At 32.9% G+C, this 26754-nt stretch overlaps 1 protein-coding gene across 1 annotated transcript; it reads right to left on the bottom strand.

Moving 5' to 3' along the window:
• Positions 1–8528: 8528 nt before the first annotated feature.
• LOC146737874 (E3 ubiquitin-protein ligase TRIM71-like) lies at positions 8529–10769 on the bottom strand. The gene has a single exon (XM_085504850.1). The coding sequence runs from the start codon at positions 10755–10757 to the stop codon at positions 8529–8531; it is 2229 nt and encodes a 742-aa protein (XP_085360976.1). The 5' UTR covers positions 10758–10769.
• Between the last annotated feature and the right edge of the window lie 15985 nt (positions 10770–26754).

The raw sequence follows: 26754 nt of genomic DNA, 5'->3' as shown, positions 1-26754 counted from the left end.
TGGTTAGTTTTGGGTTAAAATCTGTTCATATTTATTACTTGATTTGCATAATTAGTTTTCAAGTTTTCCAAAATCTCAAGTACAAGTAATTTTGAATTATCTTTTAATGTGGCCAATACTCTCAGCACACAGTTCTTTCTTTAATTTTAGTTATTTATTAGAGAGCAACAGGTTTTATCAGAAAGTATTGTTAGGGTAATACTCAACTAACAATACAATGTATTTGATCGGGGCGGGAAATGTGAATGCAGGGCGCTTGTTGACCGATGCAGGGCGCACGACTACCTATGCAGGGAGCACGACTTCCTATGCAGGGCGCTACGCCCTGCCAAAACCCCTCGTGGAGAACACTGCCAATCTAAGATGCAAAGTAGTAGAAAAGTGGAGCAAAATGCGAATCTAAGATGCAAAGTAGTGGAAAAGTGGTGCAAAATGCGAATCTAAGATGCAAAGTAGTGGAAAAGTGATGCAAAATGCGAATCTAAGATGCAAAGTAGTGGAAAAGTGATGCAAAATGCGAATCTAAGGTGCAAAGTAGTGGAAAAGTGATGCAAAATGCGAATCTAAGGTGCAAAGTAGTTGAAATGTGCTGCAAAATGCGAATCTAAGGGGCAAAGTAGTGGAAAAGTGGTGCAAAACGTGGAACTAGGACGTGACACTATCTTGGAACATATTAATGGGCAATGGGGTTCCCCGACCTAAACTCCATCCCGGTTTGTTGCACGTTCTTTCTTTAATATGAAATAATCAAATATGAAACATATGTAATAATAACAGAACCCCACACCCTCCCCGAGGCTTTCGTTGCGTATGAAAGTTACTTTCAAATGAGATGCGGTGTATTCTGCTGTATTGAGAAATACTATGTCAGCTACAAAAGATTTTTTAAATTGTGCTCTTACTTCTTTATGTAATATAGTTCGGATAAATTGAGTGTAACCCCAATAAGAGGATCGGCAAGGGGTATTTACTGTCGGACGAAACTTGACCAGTATATTCACCTTTCAGTAGTGTATATAACTACATAAAAACATTTGCCGAAACTAACAATATTTAATCAGTAAATTGTTCGTTTCGCTAATTACAGATAGTCTAAAACATGAGTCTGGCATGTTATTGGATTTCAAAATATGTCTGGGATAAGGTAAGTACATTTTATCAATGAAATGAGTCCGGCGTGTTATGGGATTTTAAATTATGTTTGGGATATGGTAAGTACAATTTATCAGTGGAATGAGTCTGGCATGTTAATAGATTTCAAATTATGTCTGGGATATGGTAAGTACAATTTATCAATGGAATGAGTGTGGCATGTTATTGGATTTCAAATTATGTCTGGGATATAGTAAGTACAATTTATTAGTGGAGTGAGTCTGGCATGTTATTGGATTTCAAATTATGTCTGGATATGGTAAGTACAATTTATCAGTGGAATGAGTCTGGCATGTTATTGGATTTCAAACTATGTCTGGGATATGGTAAGTACAATTTATCAATGGAATGAGTATGGCATGTTATTGGATTTCAAATTGTGTCTGGGATATGGTAAGTACAATTTATCAATGGAATGAGTGTGGCATGTTATTGGATTTCAAATTATGTCTGGGATATGGTAAGTACAATTTATCAATGGAATGAGTGTGGCATGTTATTGGATTTCAAATTTTGTCTGGGATATGGTAAGTACAATTTATCAATGGAATGAGTGTGGCATGTTATTGGATTTCAAATTATGTCTGGGATATGGTAAGTACAATTTATCACTAAAATAATCAAAAACAACCTATTGATTTGTTGCTATAATTTTAACTTCTCTCCCTAGGAAATTATTTTCACTGAGAACAATGAGATTCTTCAGCAACATGAATTTAATATTCAACTCTAATATTTAATAATTCTATTTTCAGATATCCCACTTAGTGACTTGAGGCTGTAGCATTATTATTTTGATTTTATTTGCTGTACCAACGTATTCATCTCCTACAAATCTATCAGCAATGTTTGTTTTCTTTTTCTTTTACGGGTAAGTAATTTATCATCTACACTTACCATATATATAATATAATTTGCATATATAATCAATATTCATGTCTTCTTGCAGTTGTATGTGTAACTTTTTGTCCTATCATTGTAATCATTGATACTTTGTTCGATAAGTCATTAATTATTCATGTTTGCTGACGAAATATGGGACATAATTTGCATATTGCATGAATATTCATGTTTTGTTATCATTAAGGCTTCATACCATACACCATGTTGTGGCAACTTTAATTTTCTATACTATAATTTTCATCTGTGACAACAGAAATTCACTTGTATCTGATTTATTTTATTAAATGCTTACAGTGAGGTAAGCTTTGTCTGTTACGGACAGTGCATTTCGTTATAAATCATTAAGTCGATCAATATGTGACAGTACAGATTTGTTGATTTATTAAAGATTTATTGCAGTAAATATTATCATATATACAAGCAATTTGATGTTACTGTCACAACTTTAGAAATGAAAATTAAATTATTTATATGATGTATTCCTAGTATATGAATGATAATCTGCTGATTTGCATACTGTACTCATAACTATGCGCACATCCCATTTTTGGGGTATTTCTGTTTCTGGGGTTACAATTGACTAAGCAGCCATGTCTTCTGAAATGTCGCAAATTATACCGTTAATTAAAGTCATGAAACCCGGTCATTTATATCATTTTACTTTTCCGCTTAAAACAGTATGTGTTATAATACATTTAGACTATCGTGAATGTGCTGTGAACAAATAAACGACAATTCAATGTGACCTGTTCGCAGATGTAAAAGGTGTTAAAATACTTCTTCAACAAATTGCAAATCACCAGTTTTAAAAATCATATCATTTGCTTCTGCATTGCATTGTCAAGAATTTCATCATTATTATTTGGAAATTGGTAAAACACAGCATTCTAATAACAGACTTGACCTGTTAGAGGGCGCTGTTGCAGATTAAATCTTGCATGTGCGTATTTTTTGTGACCCTTTCTTTTTCGTAATTGTAAAAGTGTTGTGGAAATCATTAACAATGTAACTCATTTCGCAATTTTATTCTCCCCCTAAAAGACATTACATTCCCCCTAATAATTGTCTATTGTCCAATGTTTCAAGAGGAGAGTTCAACTAAGTGCCCACTCCCTACATTTTTAGAGCTGAGTACCCTGGACGTGAAGATGCATGTTAATTTATTTCTAGTATTCGAATAGTAACCAGCTCATTTCCATACGTCCACTATCAGGCATATGCACAATAATATAATAATAATTTTATTCAACACGAAAAACTAATACAGAGTAATTTTATGGTTGTAAAACAAAAACAGAAATAATACTTCACGCAACTAATAACACAAATAGCACATTAAATACATATAATTATAGAACGAGGAAAAAACATGAGCTAATGTTATTGTTTAGGACAAAGTAAAACTCAAGTACAGTTCACTTCACCAAAATCACAAAGACATTGAATAAATGTAACTAAGAATGGAAGAAAAAAAATACATGAAAATTAGTATAACAATAAAACTACTAAGCTACTAAATATGCCATTGCATTAAAACTACCTGCAGACTAATTTGATGGAGTTGCTATGTTTCATCTCTTAAGTTCATACTTGTATGTATGAATTGTGCAGTTTCTATTCCTGCAAAGCTTGTCATAATTAATCAAAATTTTTCTCCTTCATTCATTTTCAAGAATTAATATATTTAAATAATTTATTACAGGGTACGTCATATTTATTGCATCCTATTAAGAAATTCTCGTCTTCAATTTTATCATCTGTGCAGAGTTTACATATTCTTTCGTTTCTAGGAATTTTCTTTTGTCTGCCAGTCTCAATGAGTAGTTTATGGTCAGAAATTCTAAATTTGCAAAATAATCGCCTTAATTTAAATTTTTTTATATCATTTAAATAATTCTCCATATTGAAGGTAGTTTTAAATTTTCTGTATGAAGGTAGTTTTTTTGTTGCTCCATTTATTTTGCTGTCATTAAAAAATCCCCTACTCCATGTTTTTACATAATTTTCTCTGAGTACCTCTCCTATCTTCTTTTCATGTTGTTTGGATAATTCTGAAAGATTGTTGTTTTTAGTTATCTGTTCTATTCTTTCTACCCATCCTGTTTTCCAAGTTTTTATTACCATAAAGGCAGTTGCTACAATGTTGGGAATTTCTGGGGATTTTAGTCTCAACCAATATTTTATCATCTGTGTTTTAATTTTGACGTTCAATGGATATCTCTGCAGCTCTCCAAAAATAGAAGTTTTTGTTACATTTTTACTGACACCTAAAAGAAATCTACAGAATGCAAACTGTACACTTTCTATAATGTTACTATGTTTTGCTAACAGACCAATCAAGTTTAAACTTTACGAATACATCACACATTAAGGCATATATATCTTGCATCTAAATTACAAACAGGAATTATGTCATTTACAATAAAATTAACCACCTGTTGATATTAGTTGTAAAAATAACCACCTCTAATTGTGCTATATTAGGGCCATATGGATATGTGCAGTATTATCTATAAAAATTAACAACCTGTGAATTTTCCTATATAAATAATCACTTGGTTATGCACACTATTGTCTATCAAAATTACTATCTGTTATAGTGCACTGTTATAGCTGTAAATACCTGCTGATGTACAGTATTGCACATAAATATACACCTATCCATGTACATTATTAAAATAATAACCTGGTGATCATGCCTTTTAATGACAATACTGGATAAATATCAACCACTTTCACTGTGAATATTCACAGTATAAAAATGCAATTTTATTATTCTAGGAAAAGCTATGTTTACAAAATAGCAACTGAAAATTTGGAAGAAGATGTAGAAAAAGAAGAAAGTAGAATTTTGAGAGGAGACTCGGATGATGTCCTCAAACTAAAGAACCTAACTAAGGTATTACCACATTACATAGGAAATGTACTTTACTAGTTTCGGCAAGTTTATTACTTCGTGGTGGTGTTCCATGATTATCCAGTATGTCTGTGTGATGGACAGTTACTACATTCATATAGCAACATATTCTTTTATTTACACTTATGTGATGCTGGAAATTTGAATTAATGCCTGATGCATTCTGGGAAATGTGAATATTCGTCCCTTTGAAGCCTCTCTCTGAGTTTGAACTAATAGTGCGCCCTCAACATGATTATTTGTGCATATTATCACTGAAAATAATCTGTGAATACACATGTTGAATATTCTATTCATAACTTTTCACTGAATATAATAACATATATTTATTATTTCTCTGATTATTGTAGGTTTATAAAAAGGGATCGTCAAACTTGGTTGCTGTTGATAGATTGTCTTTTGGAGTTCTCCAAGGACAGGTTTTCGGCAATTATTGAATTGAAATCAGTTTTCTGTGTTAATTTTCTTGATGATGGCAGTGACATACAAAGCATTCTTTATATTTGTCACTGATATGAATTTCCTAGTTTGTAGGTACAATGTTTAACACAATACAACTTTTCATTATATGTATGTATTCTGTAATTGTAGTGACATCATTTTGTCGATGCACTTTTAGTAATCCACTTCATTTCTTATGTTTTCACTAAATTTCTATCCTATATGATTATGACACTGTAATGATCTACTAGAAGAACTTCTTGTCATAAATATCCGCATTACAATCCTATTAACTGGATGAAAGTTATTTTTTTTTCTGATCAGAATTAAAATGGCTGACTGGTGGCCATTTTGTTTTAGTAAATGCAGTTTTGGAGCCATATCTATGACTGTTCATGTCCAAACTTTATATATTTCCTAAACTTAGGAATTCATTGAGACTATCTAATGCAACAATTACTTGTTTTAGATCTGTCTGTTATTAATACAGACAGCATATACAATATATTTTCGTTCTGATCAGATTACCGGTATATTATATTTTTTTATATAAAATATTCATGCTGACAGAAACTAAGTCTGATCTGATTGTCACTGTGCGGCACTATTTAAATTAACATAATAATAGTTTAGAGAGAACAGTTCAGGCCATATTGATAACCGCCGTAAATGTCTTCTCCCATAACTCATTAACGCAACCAATTAACCATTTGCTCCACTCTGATACTTTCTTGCAAAAATGTTGCTAGGACCACTACTAATTTGCATACTTGTAATCCCTTTACCCAAAACGTCATTATACATTACGGTCAAGATAGTTTAACGCTCTAAGGTCTAAACCCATAGCAACTTATACAGCACATATAAAATACATTCAAACATGCACTGTGCGGCGACTGAAGAGGCAAAGATAATTAATTTTGTTTTTATGTGTATTTTTAATCAAAACATCACTTTTTTGTGTATTATTTTCCATTATTCATGCTGTAAAATGCATTTTTTAAATTCACATCAACCACAGTCCTTCATATATGTTGACTTAATATGCTGATTAACAGTTTTCTTTTGCAAATGTAACTGTGTCCTCTTTCCAACCAGGGTAGCAATGAAGGGTACAGGTGCACAATACTATTGAAAGCATCTATGGGCATTGGCGATAGTATCTGGGTAGCTTCAGTCACACACACACAGACAACACACATGCGAAAGCAATAATTAATTTGTAGAACACAGTAAAATATTTAATTCAGTATAATAAAACCATACGTATCGCAACAATTGGTCAAATAGTTCAACAAAGTACACTCTATGCATTAACAGTAAGATATGGGGTCAATACAGCCAACAATGTGCAAATTGGCCTATAGGGGGCACTAGACTTTGAATAGTCACATGTGACTCGCTAGTCCAAAAATCTCTGCCAAATTTAAAGCACAAGGGTCTACGAACAGTTGGTGTATCACAACCCAATCTATCAACAACTTAACTATATCAGGGCTATAGAAGGTGCTATTTGTCTTAAATAAGGATCTGTTGACCATTAATGACACGCCCACAATAATTCTATTTAAGTACTCAGGGTATGGTGATCCAAACACGAATGGTGTGTCAAACTACAACAAGGTTGTTAAAATACTTTCAAACATATGGCAAAGTTTAATCATGTGTCCCTCATCTCTAGCAACACAAAGGAATTTCTAATTTGCTAGACTATCATTAAAAACATAGGATTAATTATTCCAAAATCTGAGGCCGATCGCTTTAATATACACAGTATGTAATCAGTGCAAATGCAACATTAGCTTCAGTTATGCACAAATATAATGCACTCGAATGATCGTCATGCCAACCAAAAATTTTCATTCTGTTCATCAAGATATAAAAGTTCACTCAGTACAGATATACTACATTAATTGAATAAAGTTCAAAATGATTCGAGTGTAAGGATACAATCATTCAACATTTAATGATTGTATTTGTCATTAATCAGTGCTCACATCAAAGCCTAGGAGATAGAAAGTCTTGAATCTCAACGTACGCTGTTGATATACAATACCGGATACAGTTCAATTTGCTGAGAAGGATACCTTTGCTCAAAATTGCTCAAACCTTCAAACAAATCTTGCTTAATTCGCAACCCAGTACACAATCAAATTGCGAAATGCTTCCATCATACTTCAATTTTATCGATCAGTTGTTGTCAGTAATCACAATTTAGGATGAGTTCTCTTCCACTTGATTCGGAAAAATGTAGTATGGGCGCCGGCATATCGAAACTCACGGGATCTGATATCATCTCGCAGAATACGGCAGTTCCACGTGGTTTCAAAATTTAATAGTGAACGTTCACCTCTGAACAACACATATTTCAGTCACTTTTCGATGTCAAATATGATTCATTTGTGGTCAAACGTTATCACAGTCGCTGCAGTGTTCATTGCGTGCATATGTTACAGATTTGCTGGTCCGTTTGTTGATATTTCACGAAGAGACTTTTTTGTACGTCTTGACTTGCTTATTTGGTCATCATTTACTGTGGCTGGGGCTTGATTAAAACAGTTCAAAGATATGTATACAGGATTTAAATTCTTGTATATTGATCAATATTTATTCAAAATAGCTACCCCAGACAGATACAATCTGCCAGATATTTATACCCTGAATTTATACCTATTTTGACAGTAATTAAGACCCATATATATACTTAAAGAATATTGAAAACCAGGACCTATTTCAGTGACACGTCCCCGATTGGTAATTTCTATATAGTACCCCCCTTCTCTCGAAACTTGATGACAGATATTTTATATAATAATTGAGCATATTAGCAATTTCAGATCACAGTTAATTTCACTCAAACTCATTTTAAATGATAACCTAAAATGTTCTAATTTGCAGTGGAGTAGGTACATTTCACTGAATAAAGACTATTTACATAACATTGATTTGTAATTCCTGAATACATCTGATCAAATGCTCAAGAACAATTGGACGAATCTGTATAATATAATGTCCTTCACTTTCAGTGCTGTGCAATTAACACATTTTAACCAATTTAGCAAAGTATCAATTGCAACTTTTATCAGTCTGTAGTGATCTAAATCTAATACTGTAATTACTGTGCAAATATTTTAACACAATGGTTCCCACAGTCGACTACAACCACTCTACATGGTACATCATCAGTTATTGCTACACCTCCTGGTAAATTCAGTCCATCATTGTCCTTATCAATACGGCAGATGAAGTGACCACTTCTATCAAACTTTTGTAGCTTATTATTACTACTAGCCACATATACATATCCCTCATTATCAATAGCTATACCACATGGCCCGTATATCTGACCATCTCCTTGACCTGGACAATTAAATGAATACATGTACTCATCATCTGTATTGAAGACTTGTATGCAGTCATTGTAAACATCACCTACAAATAGCAACCCTTGATTGTCCACAGTCATGTAATATGGCCCTTTAAATTGTCCTGGATTACTTCCAAAACCTCCAAATGATTTGATGTAACCCCCATCTGCTGTGTATTTTCTTATCCAGTGGCCATCTTTATTTGTTTTTTCAATAACTAACGCATCCCAGTCAGATACATACACCATACCATCTGCAGGCCTAACAGCAATGCGTTGGGGATGCTTTATGTTTTCACTGAATTGTTTGATCACATGACCATTCATATCACTGATAACAACTTGTGCATTATCCAAATCTGTCATGTAGTATTTGCCATTGAATATGCACACATCAAGTGGAACGCATTTTTCAATTTTTATAATACTTTTATAATTTCCATTCTTGTCTGTAATTTGTAGTCTTTTATTACCACACTCAGCTGTAAATATGTCACTATTCTTATCCACTGTGACACCAATTGGCACAATATATTCCCCTTTTCCACTGCCATTTTTACCAATGGTCTTCACCAATCCTTTAATGACATTGAACTGTGCAGGTGTTCCTGGTATTGGCTGATTGTCTATTGTCAATGACACTTTATATTTTCCATCTATTTCTCCATGTACCATCACTGTGTGTGTTCCATCATTGTTATCCTGTACTTTGATATCTTCACTTGATCCATCAGGTTTTGTTACTCTAGCCTTAACCACCTGGCGTGGAATGACTTGTTTTCCTTGTTTATCTCTGGTTGTTACCATTAAAGTTGCAGTGTCACCTTTGATCAGTTGTTTTGGGACATTATCAAGACTACAGTTTTGTTGACATGCGTTTGTTGCCAGCATTCCTACATCATCTCTCCCTGGATGAGGTCTGAACTCTATTACATCAGGAATAAGTTGTGGTTTAGTTTCCATGGCAATCAACCCATCAATTCGTTGTTGGTAAACTTGTTTGGCACTCAATATCTGTCCAGGATTCCCATGTTGCACCAGTGTCTCTAGGTAGCTGCAAGTACTGACTATGTTTCCATGTTTCATCTCCAGTTCATCAACTTTGATTTCCATATTCTTTACTCTAGCTGTATATTCTGTCTTCAACTCATCCACCAATCTTTCCTTCTTCTGCTTAACTACCTCTATTTGTCTTCTCAGATCTTCCAAGATTTCATCTGTTTTCTTGTTTATCTTTGCTTCTTCTTCTTTACAGCAGGTTTTTAGTTTATCACAGGCTGCCTTGGCTGACATTTTACTTGCCTCAGCTTCATCTGCTTTCACTTTTAACTTCCTGACCTTCCCCTTTAATTCGTCAGAATACTCATCCGCCACCTGTTTAATATATCTGTGTTGATGTACTTTATGATATATGATTGTACACTCCATACATATAGGTGTCTGACAGGTATCACAGTAGTACTTTAACTGGTTATCTGTGTGGACTTCGCAGTATTGTATCGGCTGTACAGCAAATGGCTTCTTGTTCTTTGTCTCTTGATATTCGTCAAGCGATAGAAGCCGATGAGATTTTGTTGTCTTGTTTTTTTTATGTACTCTAGTACAATGTGTACAGGAATACTGTTGGCATTCATCACAGATAGAGGTGACTTCATTTTCTTCACAAAATTCACACACTTTAGGGGTACCAGCTACCAGTTTCTCGGGTATCTTGTCTAGAAGTGAGCTCATGAAGAAATTAGACTGCAGATCATTGATAGGTACCTTTACTGACCTGTTACAAGTTGGACACATCAGTGTATCAGCTACTCCTTTCTCAGCTAGTTGTACTAGACACTTCTTACAAAATGTATGTTGACATGGTAGTATCTTTGGGTCTGAATACCGCTCTAGACATATAGCACAACACAGGAAGTCTTCATTAATCTCCGCCAAGACAGCACCAGCATCTACTACATCCGAGGCAGCTGCAGCCATGGTTAGACAATAGTCTGTAATATATAATGTTAAAATAACACAAGTCTAATATTATAAAATCTGAGGTGAAATCATATATCCCATATATTAACTCACTTTTAGTTTGTGTGTCTCTGGTGAAAGCAGGTTATATACTAGTCTTGCAGATTATACACTAGTCTTGTATTTGTGTTCGTTGATCAATGAATTTTAAATGCACACATTCCATTTTCATAAAGTTGGGAAATCATAAAATGATGAAAAATGTTTTTTCTGGAATTAGATAATGGTCTATATAGATTAGATCCATGGGCATTTAACGATCAAGCCTTAAATTATGCTGGAATGGATAAAATAAATAAAATAATATTTTGTATATCATTTAGTGTTACACCTGGGGTAATGGGGTTGATCAGCTTGTGGGGGGAATACTTGGAAGCAAGTTGAGAATTTGACCAAAATAGTAAAACTGAGTTCCTAAATCCAGAATCGTTTATATGGTGCACAGAAACATATACCATCCCCTACTGAGTTTAACTTTAGCATATTTTCACTAGCAATTATGCAATATGTTATAGATAACACATTTTATAAGTGCTTTTTATAAATACTGAGTAGTATTTATAATTAACATTCTAAGGGTATGTTTGTAAATGAAATAATAGATGCTCCAGTTAACTTGTATGACTGGCATAAAATCTAGTACTTGTATGAAATTTACACACACCAGTAACTAAAATATAAACAGATATGTGACTTTGGATGATTTCACTCATTGTGCCATGGGAATAGGTTGACATAGGATATATTTGCATAAAGCAATTGAAGAACTGATTGACATTAAACTAAGCGTGTAATCAAAGAAAGCTTGGAAATCATTGAAGTATATTTTATTTTGACAACAGACTTGCCTTTGTCTGTACCAAGTTTCATTGAAATTTGATAAATAGTACTATATCTGTGGAACACCTATGAATTGGTTAATTTATGCAGATAAGATAATTGTTAAGCACATAATCTAACCCTGAACATGTATAAGGCATATGAGTGGATGATATATTTGTGGAAAAGCTAAAAATTGGCTAATTAGGTCATTAATATGCATGTATTTTAATCAAAAACATCAGATTTATCCAAAAACATATATGTACCAAATTTCATTGTAATATGTTGGTACTTCTTCTTAAAATTGGCTAATTAATATGCAAATTAGGTAATTGATATGCAATAATTTCAATAAAAAAATAATCAAGTCTGAATATTTCAAAGCATCTATGTACATCTATTTCATTAAATTTGATAATCTATTCTGTAGATATCAGTGGAACAGACACACACACACTTCCCCTTGCAGTGTCTGACCTGACCTAGGGAGCTACAGAGAGACGCAACTAGACTCTGCCACAGGTGACATTTTACACCAAAATTTTTGGTATTTCGCGTTTTTTTAAATTTATTTATTTCTTATATCCCAAGCTTCTGTTGAAAAAAATGTGATATTTAAAATAAATATATCAAATATTTTTACATTCAGCGCTAAAACCTTAAAATGTTAAAATAATGAAAAAGTAGATGTGAATTGTTTATTTAATATGAAGTGCGTTTGTATTGTTGCCTTGGGGTGATGTGGACGCATCGCCCCAGCCAAGTTTTTAGTTGACTGCTATGTGACGTCACAATTAAGTGACTCAGGGAAGTTTTTACCACCCATACTTGCAGAGCCAGGGATGTTTGGAAAAAAGATAGCGAACGACAAAATCAAAAGATCAAAAGGTGTTTAGGTAATTTTCGCAAACATAAAATGCAACTGGGCGTGATTTAAAAATAAATTTCATACATTTTAAACGAGATTGCTCACATATGGACCGATACATCTACTTCCTCTGAGAACACTTTCGTTGCCACAGGTCACTAATGCCACATCGCTTGGCGCACCCCCAGGGAGCAACATGAACACACTAATGGCAAATCAAAATGTAGATCCAGTCATTAATAGTGGGGTTTAAAAAGGCATATACTTTTTATTATTTTGATGACCATAGTTTTATTAAGGAATATAATAGTAAGGCTACCACTGTGTACTTTACTTATTTTACTAGTACCTGGAATAAAGTGTATGGTAAGAAAAAGTGATGGTGTGTTTAGCCTTTAGTGCCTCGCTAATGTTAACATACTGATAAACTATGTTTGAAGATTTGCTATTTTCCTATTGGACCTTGAGCAGAGGTGAGAGAAGGGTATTCAGTAAGTCTGATTTGTGCACTATAGCTATAGCAAGTTTGATAACTGTGGGACCCTGCACAAGGTAATGGGGCAGTGTTGAAGATGACCCCCCCCCAGCGTACACACAGTAGTAAATTTTTTGTCAAATTTTCTAAGCATACCCTACATGTATTTTCACCCTCAACCTTCAACTTAATTTTTGTTGTCAAATTTCCCAGCCACCCTACAGAACTTACATACAATTTTCACCTTAATTTTCAACTATTTTTTTTCCAGCCCACGTACCCAACATTTACATACATGCGTTTCATATGGGGGAATGTGAATGTTTGCATTGTGGGATTGGTTGTAAATCTTTGAAAGGTCTCATGCCACTAATCAACCAATGGCTGCTCGTAGCCATTTAAATGCCTTGCAAGAACCAATGACATTTTTTAAATATTTTTTTCCTTAGGTGCTCCCTGTTTGAGGGCGTGATTACCTGGGTCAAATGTGAGACCAACATGTCGTCTTTTGTTTACTACTTAGCAGCTGTGTACCTGATGGGTTTATTCTGTGTGTAATTGGATTTTCTAATCTTGGTGTTTTTCCAGTGATTTTTCTAGGTGCAATCCAAATACAGTAGGTGTGTCTTGTTTACCTGAGATTCGTAAGAGTTTGAGATGGCCAACATGTTAGTTGTTTCATGTGGTTGATTACTGTCATGTTGATTTCCCATTTTTGAGCCATGTTTTCAACTTTGTTCATTATTTTCATATAGCAATCTCGTCATATGAGATTGTTGTTTTGACATAATTATGGCTCTATTCACTGGAATTTATACATTTTTGGCAGATCTCATCTTACATAACCAAAGTTTACTTTGACCTAATTATTATAAGTTTTGACCTCTTTTGACCTTGCATAGATGTGATAATTATGAGGTTGTGTGTTTAAGCATACATTTCATGAGATCAGCTCCATTTGGCAGGTGTAGTGCAAAGTAATTGGAAATCTTTTTTATTTTTATTTTACCACTTTTCTTGCTTTGTATTCAACTATTTAGACACAATGGAGTAATTTTTTATCCAGAAATGTTATATTTTGCTATGCGTTTCACCCATTTCTGTCAATCTCTTATATCTTGGTTGAAGATTTTGAAAATTTGTAATTCGGTATATTTTTTGCCCTAATCTTATTAATTTGATTTAGGCTGGGCTGTGGTCTGTAAATATAAATGTTTTTATTAAACTGGTCTAAAAATTGTATTCATTCATCAATGAATTATTCATGTCACTACTAAATTCAATGGCCTTAGGAATTCTGAGAAAAATGCGTAACCCCCATTTTATGGTTTTTTTGTGTTATTTTCACATTATGGCAGACAATCTTAACAATTTGTAGTGCAGTCATTACTAATGTACCCTATTCAAAATTTAATGAGGTCAAACTCCCAAATATTCAAATAAATTCTCAAAATTGTGTTGTGTATCTTGTCACTGACAAGTTATTTGCATACTGTCAGTATATTAGCCAAGTATTACAACTCTTTCAATTTCACAATTATTGCTCTTTTCTCAGAATTTGTGTTAATAGTTTGCTAATTAATCCCATCTTGAGTTTATTATTGTACAGTGCTTGTAGCCCCCCCCAATTAATCAGACATGCTGTTGATTTGAATTTAATTTGATCAGGGATGTGTAATATGAGTATTTTATATCTAGACCCTTTTCTGGTTTGTATATTTTTATATTTATTTTTAAATCATAAAATTGTTTCCTTCAACTACTTTTTTTCACATAAGATTTGACTAAGCTTTTTATGTAGAGCAAATTCTATGTGTGGCCATGGTAAATCAAACCACTGTTGTGTTTTGGTATATCCAAGGTTGCCCGTCACAGGTCTCCAGCCTAAATGCAGATACCGTGGAATTGTTTTTTTGTTTTTAATTAATTGGAGAAATAATGAGCTGATGAATTGAGACGTTTGATTCAGTAGAATTTTTTTTTATAATTATGTGATAAACTACCTTCAATTGTCATAATTCTATGTATCATTTTTAGAAATTCATTAAAATTACTAATCATGGAAAATGTTGATCTGTACTTTTATGTGGTGAATGAGAACATTATACTTTATAGTACTACATCTAATAATCAGGCTTATATTCATTGCCTACCATCTAATTTAGTGTTATGCTGAGTGTGTATGTTGCCAATTTCTACAACTAATTGTCTAGGTATAGGGCGCCACCAAGTGGTAGATGTTGATAAATAAATTTTGGGGATTTATTTTGCATGGGAAATTACTGGTCTAATGATATTCCATCATATACAAGATCAACAAGAACTTTATTAAATGAAGCATGTACGTAGCCAGTGTGACTGAAGAGCACTGTGGTTCAGAATAGAGTCATCCTCCCCACGTGTTCTTACCATAATGGTCTTTCTGATTTGTTTGAGCCACATATGATGTATTTGAAAATCTGATTTTATGGATTTATAAAAAGCATCTAGGCTGTAGAAATCTGAGACAAATTCACTGTTATATTTTTTGTAATACATGTATGCATAATGTTCCTCACACAGGTTTACTCGATCAGGGATGTCTGTGACAGCAAGTTTAGATAATAAACTGAATACAGACAAGAATACAGTTTTGTTTTTAATATTTGACTCTTTAGCATTTTCTGTTTTGTTTTTTTTTTACAAACAAAGCATTCACAATTGTTTTCTATTTGCTTCAGACATGTGGAACAAATACAGGCACAATCAGAGATATTAAGGGACTGGCCATTTTTCTCCGGCAGGGAGGATGCCAGGGAAAAACAGGGAGACCAAGCTATTTAAAAAAATGGATGGGGGGGGGGGGTATGCCTTCACCGCATTGCCTGGGGGGGGGGTATAAATTTTGTTATGTGCAGAAAGAAAATACATAGTTTAAACAGACACAACATTTACATTAATGATTTTTGGAAATTTTTTATTGCACAAAAATATTCAATTTCATGAACTTTCTTTTAACACTTTCCAAATTCAAACTTTTATGTTTGTAATATAAAGTTTAATGTATTTTTTAATTGTTAATAAACAACCAATGCATGCACTCAAATAGTTTTCTTATTTGAATGACTCATCAGAATACCAAAGAAAAAAATTAGTATGATATATTTGAATATATTTATCAATTTATCATTAATAAAATGATATGAATATATGAACTATTTGTAACTGTTAAATGTCAATATCAGAAGTGTTTTTGTAATGATTACTATGATTTGAAACAGTTTCGTGTGCTTCACATGTTCATTTGCCTTAAATAGCATTGTGTGGTTCATCACTGCCGTCCATGGAATCTTACCAATATCAATTTAGTCGCTTGTGGTAAAATTGATTAGCAAAAAAATGTTTATCACCTTTGTCATCATTTTTAATTATCCTTGCTATTTTCAACACAAGAGTGAATAAAACTGACTGCAAAATACGCCCATCGAGAATATATTGCAATATATTTCAATTTTAATATTCTCTGGTATTACAATACATTAGTATAGTAATAATTAATATATATTACATGTACATTCTTTTTATTATTTTATTACTGAGAATGAGTTATATATTTGTTTTGTACTATAATTTCATATCTATATTAAAAAAATTATGTGGGTTATTAATTTCTATAAACAATATTCAAATATCCTTCTGGAACATCAACACTTACAGTCATTGGAACAGTATATCAAGGATGCATGATGCAAAGCCCATTCCATAAAATTTTAAATGTTCCTTGGTCGAAGTAAGAAACTAGGTGATAATATCAGAGCATGGGTCAGTTTTATTTAGGAACTCCTGTCAGAGCAACTGCACAAAACATAAGGACAAATTAACAGGTTCTAAGGATGGTATTTTCAGATTAACACTAGTTGTTAATTCTCAACTCTGATGAAAGGACCAGTTACTGTGACAAAGCCTTACTCACTATGAAAACTACTCACTACTCACTCAAGCTACATGTAAAATAAATGTAAATCAAAAGTTCTTTGGGGGGTGTCACCTTATTTTCAGATAATGTGAAGGGGTACACCCTGTTTTGTTTTTTTGTTTGAGGTGGGTGGCAAAGTCTTTTTATACTTTGCGAAATAAGATTCCCTGGCACTCCCAGGCCAAAGAAAATGACTAGTCCCTAAGAGCAGATACCATCCACGTTTTAAAGTTAGCACTTATGTTATGATACTATTTATTTGTTGATGCTACACCACACTTAAAGCGGAGGTGTCGTTGTGTTTTTAGCGTGTGTTGTTATCGTCGCTCGGGACTCAATTCCCGCGCGTGCGCAGGTGACGATCCTCTCGATTTAATTTATGGACCTGCATGTATTTTTATCAGGATGGACAATTCTGGAAATAAGTGGTTTTACTCCACCATGAATAGGGTAAGGTCTTTTTTGGTAAACTGGTTTTCCATTGAAATCAGTCTGTAATTTAAATTGCTTGGCTACACTATTCTTCAAGTGAATTTCAGTAAGACAAGTTAGGATAGTTTGAATGTTACCATCAAAACATAGTTACATTGATTTTTCTTTTCAATTTTCCTCTGATTCGGTCACTCAATATAGATAATTTTGTTTATATTAACAAGAATGGCTTGTTTAACACTTCAGACTTTGACTGGAAATACTGATACCAACATTTCCTGGTCATAATTTTTTGCTGTATGGATCTTGTACAATAAATCTTTACATATTTGCCCTCTATCCTCAGATAGTTGTGAATAGATGTAAATTTTTTCCCAAAGACAAATGAGAATGTTTATAGCATTGGCTGACAAATATTTTCTGGACTGTCTTATAGCTTTTGACTGTTGTATTAATACAAAAGAGACATGTCTTTTTTAAACATACATTTTAAAAGCATTGATGTGCTTCAATTACCTGTTTCTGAGTCTGGCTACCAGGTATAATTTTCTTGAAAACATTCTGCAGACAGAAAACTATTTTTTCTACAACATTCTTGATAACCATTAATTCCCTACAAACATCAGAACCTTTTTTTTCTGCAGACTTGTAAAGTTTGTCTATTACTGACAGACAATGTCTGCTATTTGACGGCAAAGACAAAGAACCCTTGATGAACATCATGAATACCAGATATAAACAGAAACAGATATTTATTTAGTGATGATCAATACAGTGAACAAAAAGAACCCAACAAACTAGACAACGAAATAACCAACTCCGACACAACCAAACAATCTAGTAATCTGAAATAAGACAAAAACATTTTTAATGTCATGTATAAGAAAAAATAATTTTCTAGAATTTAATATGTTAATAACCAGGTTAAACAGTACATGTATTTGGAATTTCTGTGCCACTATGTATATAGTACAGAATGAGAAACAGGTCAGTTGATAAACTGAGATTGAAGGTCAATATACATGTATGTACATGTATTGTAACTGAATATGGTGCAGCTGACCATCAGCATCATGTCAAATTGAATAATAGAATAATAGTTTTGGAGTGTGGTCATGATAATCTAAAATAATTTTTCACCATACACTGAACAACTAAAAATGTTGAATATGATAATAACCCTGACCTTCCAAGTGCAACATGTAACTTCTTGGTTGTCACCAGCCGCCATATTATTGGAAAATTACTGATTTACAGTGACTTGCAAAAACCAACGAAACACAACTTGGTTTGTTTGAGCAGAGAGATCAGTGAAAATACACCAGAAATGCAATCTGAAAGTCACACCTCGATCACAAAAAATATCAATTACAATAAAATAAACCACAAGATGATAACAGATAACCTGAAAAACACACCTATTCTTCGATGCCTTACAAAATTGGCAAAATTCTATACAGTTTATTTTCACAAAGTAGTCAAAATTCTTCACTGTACAGCCACACTCATACACATGAGGGCGCTATTCATTTGAAATGAAACAGCTTATTTTTATGCAAATTAGTTAGGCAGGCTCAAGACTGTAACCGCAATAGCCATTGTGTGCTTTGCACACAGGAATCAAATTTGTCTGAAATATGCTCACTCACTAAAAAACATGATTATTGTACCCTGTGGTACCCTAGGCACTAATTCAAACAAGTATGTTAATTAATTAAATAGTAATTACCAGTAATGAGTATTCTTGTGTTGACCTGTCTTTAGAAAATGTATACATAACAAGGGGGTGGGGTAACAACTTCATCAAAAAAAATTAATATACCTTTATTTATTACAAACTGTCACTACAGGTAATGTTGTTAAAATGGGTTTTGTCTGGATAACATTTTTTTATTCTTGGATTATGTTATCAGAAGTGTTAAATATAACATCTTGTTTGAAATGCTGTTACACGACTATTAAGAAAACATAGTACAAGACAACTTTTTGTAGAGAAATAAACCACAAACACAGTGCTAAAGTTTCACAGGTCACAAATAGTGCCTCTGTTTTTGTTACCTACCTGTGTTTTACATTCAATAGCTTACGAACGTATATAGGTTCCTGTTTCCGTCACGACAGACAATGTCCTACTTGTATGACGTATGTGGGTATACTGGTAAAAGACTGGGCTTTATGTGTCAGGTGGTCAGGTGACCTTTCACCTGTTACCAAGGAGTCGACCATTATAAACTACGGGAGGGAAATCTAGATGATAGAATAAACAGCAAATTTTTTTTAGATACAATAGTTTTGATTTAAAACAGAATTTTTATTGCTTTCCTCTGTCAAATGTTTGTTATCATCTGTGTATAATTATATGACCTAATGTCTTAATGACTTAGCTGCCTGTACCAATTACATTCAAAACACACACATACATCATACATAATATTATACATATGCACATCAATTTGTTTCATGATCTTATTCAAGATGGCCTAATGGCAGCCATTTTTGTACTGAAATATCATCAAAATCATGCCATTTTGTTTTAATGATTGTGGTTCTATCTCTGACCTGCTTTTACTGATTATGCTCAAATTTCAAATATTCATTATATATCATATTATAAATATATACATGCATTCAAAATTGATGATTTTCTTTAAACTAGTGCTGTACCAGAGCAATGTCAATCATTTTAAGTTTAATGTTTAATTTAAATGTTTATAATCTAGCTATATTACTATAAACAAAACTATATATCTTAAATTTGATATCTGACTGTGCCATGCATGGCTTGTTAAATTAGATTTAGTCATTATCTGACAAAATGGCACAGAACAAGGCTGATTAAACTTGGTGTATTGACAGCACACATTCATTTTTTCAGGATTTGGTAACTTGCATCCATATTGCACATCAATAATTCCTATTGTTGAACATTTTTATTTATTTATAACTTGATAATTGACTACTTCATCCAATTGTGGTACATATGCAAATTGTTTTTGTTGTTGTCATAATTAATTCATAATAGCCATTTCAGTCAACAGAAATCATAAAATTTGACCTTTTTGCACAATTATGCTTTGTATCTCAATATACATGGTATAATTATGTCTAAAATTAGTACAATGTATTGTGCATACTAACATTAATAAAGATGGCTGACTGAAAGCCATTTTGATTACTGGAAATCTGTTTTTTCAACTTCATACTCTCCAATATGTCTATTTGACACCTTGTGCTGTGAATATTGCTTGTTGTACATGTATTATGACTCATATGACATACTTTAGTGAAAACTAAATATACATATATATGTAACATGCACTACATAGATTTAATTCAGATTATTGTAGTTGTCAAAGACACAATCAGAGAAATGAAGTTGACCTTGCCAAATATTTGCCTTCGTTTTTAATTACACATATTTCTTGGTATACCACCAATAAGGTAAAAACAAAACGATTTATAAATACCATAGATACCCTTCTATCCGGCTTTTATCAAGGTGTTTTATACACAGTTTTCTACAGTGAGGCAACACATTACATGTCTTTTCACCCAGCATGTTATTTTAGAAAATGTTGATAATCCGCATTTCACTGATTCAAAATGTCGCTAATTCAATATAAAGTATATTATTGCGATAAAATCGTTGTCAATTTGACTGAATTAAGATTCTGTCAATTTAAGCATCAAGTCAAATTCACTAAACTAAACTGTTTTCATGTTTCCTTATTATCACTACTGTGTCGTTCTTGAATGATTTCCACGCTAACAACATGAATGCTGTAATGTTCTTAGTTGTAAGAGCTGATAAGATTAAGATTTACTGCATATTTTTAATTCATGAATACACGTTGTGTTATTCGTATCATCTTTGTTACATCCTCTCAGATTACACCATTGCATTAACTACCAGTAATACGTTAGTAGTGACGCCAAAACACGTGACGTTTTTCCTACAAAAATATCAGCTGTACACTGTTCAGCACCGAGAAAGCAGCTTTTATACGGCTGTTTAATGCACTGACCAATCACAATCATATGTTAGGAATCACTTCATATGGCGTGTCTGAAACTATGATAGAGGAAATCTTCCTAAAATTTAACAATAATGAAATATATATTAAGCAGACATTGTGTAAACATTGACCTGTGCTACATGATACAAGCTAATTATTGTTCTTCTTTCTTATTATAACCAGTGATATATATATTGTAAAAAATATTTGTATATAATAAAATTACTATTTTGAAAAATAAAACAAAATAGAATCTTAATTGACTGCAAATGAAACTCATATTTGCTGAAAAGATGCTTCTTTATCGCCTGTTAAATGTGACATTATTATAATAATAAATCAACACAGTACAAACTCTGGTCTTTCTATATGTGGAATTAACATACATACATTTTTTATTGACAGATTCTGACCAATGTGTGTCATCTGATCCTGACTGTCCCACTCTTCGTTCATTTCAAGTAATTACCAGCGAGAATGTACAAAACATAACTAGTAGAAATGTATCAAATTATTATTTAGAAACTTTCCTAAAATATAAAACAGGAGGTGAGTACATTGAAACGGTAGAAATCAGAATTTTATTTTCTATGATTACAGTAATTTTTGCACCTTCAACTCTTTTACTATAATTGTCATTTTTTTTATTTAAAAACAATATTATCTAATGTGTCCTGTAATCTGAATATGTCTGTAGTTTAAGGTTTAGCTTTAAGAAATAGCAAATGTAAGTATATTGTATTTTTTGTCAAAATCAGTGTTTTTATTCATAATTCATATTATTAGATTTTCTATTATTTGACATTGTTCTTGTGCATATCTAGCAAACAATGGGCTTATATAATATGTTTATTTCTACAGGCACATATTGATTTAAAGAAGATTCATGGCATCACAGCGTACCTCAACGTTTCGAACAATGCCAAACTACGCGCCAATCTGAATCCTGCTATCCATGGCAACCCATCGCAGTATGGTATCACCGTAATTAATCATCCATTAAAGAAAACTGAACTCAGAAGTCATGTAAGTAAAATTGTTTATTACCATTATTTTAATAAAAATACTTGCCAGTAACATATTTTAACTGTTTTTACCAGTAACATATTTTGACTGTTTTGTAAAATTATTTTAAAATATATAATGTTCACACTGTGTGAACATATGCATTCCACGAGGGAATTTACATATTGTGAGCGCATTTGGATCTGAAGTAAACAAATGGAAATGTTCGAATGTGACATAAACGTGATGCCTATAATGACCAAATAAAGAAAACATTCTAACGAGTTCAAAACACTTTCGAACCTCTACATATGGCAATTTATGGATGGGTAAATTTTATTGTTTTCGATGTCAGATGTATAATAATTAAAGTTATCTACGGATGCAATCTCTTTCTTAATTAAGTTAAACTTGACTTTACATCTCATACTAACGATTAAAAGTTATTTTTCTCATGATACAATATAGAAATGTTAAAACCCCAAAAGAGTAATAAAAGTACCTTGGTGAAATAAATAAAAGCACTAAACGTCAGTACACAACTTTAACAAATCCTTGAATGCCGGGGAAATCGCTAGATACATGCATGGTGCGGTGACTGCGGTTAGACTGCCGATTTAATTGTGTTGTTTGATAATTATCTCCTAGTTACAAGTATTCACATGAAACATAACTCGGCCCACTTAGATAATACAACATACCTTAACGAGTCAGAAATGTTCTAGTTGTTCGATCTGTTCCTCAATGGTGAATCACCATTTTCTTGATCGATCGTAATTTCTGCACAATTGCAAAAGCCAAATATTACGTATTTGGCCATTGAGAAGTCAGTACTCAAATATAATGACCTCCATACGTGTCAATCTTATTGGCTGTTAGGACTGGGGTATAATATTAAATTTATTTTTATTGCATCGTTCTGCAGGGATATTTAGGTATAGATGCAGGTTCGTGAGCATTTGCGAGTGTTTTTTTGCTTTTTATTATTCAAACAGTCTTGGCTATAGACTGGTAAAATTTCATAGGATTGTGAATAGTGGAACCTACTCAAAAGACCATTTAAAATATAGAAAACAGGTACAAACATTCTCTCTTTTGAATGCTTAGCAAGATTGAGCAAGGCTGTACATAAATAATCAGAAATAAGCATGGTGACAAAAAGTAATGACGTGATCTCCATATTATGCAAATTATTAGTGGAATGAGTCTGGCATGTTATTGGATTTCACATTATGTCTGGGATATGGTAAGTACAATTTATCAGTGGAATGAGTCCGGCATGTTATTGAATTTCAAATTATGTCTGGGATATGGTAGGTACAATTTATCAATGGGATGAGTCCGGCATATTATTGGATTTCAAATTATGTCTGGGATATGGTAAGTACAATTTATCAATGGAATGAGTGTGGCATGTTATTGGATTTCAAATTATGTCTGGGATATGGTAAGTACAATTTATCAGTGGAATGAGTTCAGCATGTTATTGGATTTTAAATTATGTCTGGGATATGGTAAGTACAATTTATCAATGGAATGAGTCCGGCATATTATTGGATTTCAAATTATGTCAGGGATATGGTAAGTACAATTTATCAATGGAATGAGTGTGGCATGTTATTGGATTTCAAATTATGTCTGGGATATGGTAAGTACAATTTATCAGTGGAATGAGTTCAGCATGTTATTGGATTTTAAATTATGTCTGGGATATGGTAAGTAAAATTTATCAATGGAATGAGTCCGGCATATTATTGGATTTCAAATTATGTCAGGGATATGGTAAGTACAATTTATCAATGGAATGAGTGTGGCATGTTATTGGATTTCAAATTATGTCTGGGATATGGTAAGTACATTTTATCAATGGAATGAGTCCGTCATGTTATTGGATTTCAAATTATGTCTGGGATATGGTAAGTACAATTTATCAATGGAATGAGTCCGGCATGTTATTGGTATTCAAATTATGTCTGGGATATGGTAAGTAGAATTTATCAACGGAATGAGTCTGGCATGTTATTGGATTTCAAATTATGTCTGGGATATGGTAAGTACAATTTATCAATGGAATGAGTCCGGCATGTTATTGGATTTCAAATTATGTCTGGGATATGGTAAGTACAATTTATCAACGGAATGAGTCTGGCATGTTATTAGATATCAAATTATGTCTGGGATATGGGAAGTACAATTTATCAATGGAATGAGTCCGGTATATTATTGGATTTCAAATTATGTCTGGGATATGGTAAGTACAATTTATCAGTGGAATGAGTCCGGCATATTATTGGATTTCAAATTATGTCTGGGATATGGTAAGTACAATTTATCAGTGGAATGAGTCAGGCATGTTATTGGATTTCAAATTATGTCTGGGATATGGTAGGTACAATTTATCTATGGAATGAGTCCGGCATATTATTGGATTTCAAATTATGTCTGGGATATGGTAAGTACAATTTATCAATGGAATGAGTGTGGCATGTTATTGAATTTCAAATTATGTCTGGGATATGGTAAGTACAATTTATCAATGGAATGAGTCCGGCATATTATTGGATTTCAAATTATGTCTGGGATATGGTAAGTACAATTTATCAATGGAATGAGTGTGGCATGTTATTGGATTTCAAATTATGTCTGGGATATGGTAAGTACAATTTATCAATGGAATGAGTCCGGCATGTTATTGGATTTCAAATTATGTCTGGAATATGGTAAGTACAATTTATCAATGGAATGAGTCCGGCATGTTATTGGATTTCAAATTATGTCTGGGATATGGTAAGTACAATTTATTAATGGAATGAGTCTGGCGTGTTATTGGATTTCAAATTATGCCTGGGATATGATAAGTACAATTTATCAATGGAATGAGTCCGGCATGTTATTGGATTTCAAATTATGTCTGGGATATGGTAAGTACAATTTATTAATGGAATGAGTCCAGCGTGTTATTGGATTTCAACTGATGTCTGGGATATGGTAAGTACAATTTATCAATGGAATGAGTCTGGCATGTTATTGGATTTCAAATTATGTCTGGGATATGGTAAGTACAATTTATTAATGGAATGAGTCCAGCGTGTTATTGGATTTCAACTTATGTCTGGGATATGGTAAGTACAATTTATCAATGGAATGAGTCTGGCATGTTATTGGAATTCAAATTATGTCTGGGATATGGTAAGTACAATTTATTAGTGGAATGAGTGTGGCGTGTTATTGGATTTCAAATTATGTCTGGGATATGGTAAGTACAATTTATCAATCGAATGAGTCCGGCGTGTTATTGGAATTCAACTTTTGTCTGCGATATGGTAAGTACAATTTATCAATGGAATGAGTCTGGCATGTTATTGGAATTCAAATTATGTCTGGGATATGGTAAGTACAATTTATTAGTGGAATGAGTGTGGCGTGTTATTGGATTTCAAATTATGTCTGGGATATGGTAAGTACAATTTATCAATCGAATGAGTCCGGCATGTTATTGAATTTCAAATTATGTCTGGGATATGGTAGGTACAATTTATCAATGGGATGAGTCCGGCATATTATTGGATTTCAAATTATGTCTGGGATATGGTAAGTACAATTTATCAATGGAATGAGTGTGGCATGTTATTGGATTTCAAATTATGTCTGGGATATGGTAAGTACAATTTATCAGTGGAATGAGTTCAGCATGTTATTGGATTTTAAATTATGTCTGGGATATGGTAAGTACAATTTATCAATGGAATGAGTCCGGCATATTATTGGATTTCAAATTATGTCAGGGATATGGTAAGTACAATTTATCAATGGAATGAGTGTGGCATGTTATTGGATTTCAAATTATGTCTGGGATATGGTAAGTACAATTTATCAGTGGAATGAGTTCAGCATGTTATTGGATTTTAAATTATGTCTGGGATATGGTAAGTAAAATTTATCAATGGAATGAGTCCGGCATATTATTGGATTTCAAATTATGTCAGGGATATGGTAAGTACAATTTATCAATGGAATGAGTGTGGCATGTTATTGGATTTCAAATTATGTCTGGGATATGGTAAGTACATTTTATCAATGGAATGAGTCCGGCATGTTATTGGTATTCAAATTATGTCTGGGATATGGTAAGTAGAATTTATCAACGGAATGAGTCTGGCATGTTATTGGATTTCAAATTATGTCTGGGATATGGTAAGTACAATTTATCAATGGAATGAGTCCGGCATGTTATTGGATTTCAAATTATGTCTGGGATATGGTAAGTACAATTTATCAACGGAATGAGTCTGGCATGTTATTAGATATCAAATTATGTCTGGGATATGGGAAGTACAATTTATCAATGGAATGAGTCCGGTATATTATTGGATTTCAAATTA

This window comes from Saccoglossus kowalevskii, chromosome 10 (genome assembly GCF_978046115.1).
Source record: "Saccoglossus kowalevskii chromosome 10, keSacKowa6.1, whole genome shotgun sequence".
In the NCBI taxonomy this organism is placed as follows: Eukaryota; Metazoa; Hemichordata; class Enteropneusta; family Harrimaniidae; genus Saccoglossus; species Saccoglossus kowalevskii.
Note: the sequence above shows the minus strand (reverse complement) of the source record. Positions and strands in the feature narration are given on the sequence as shown.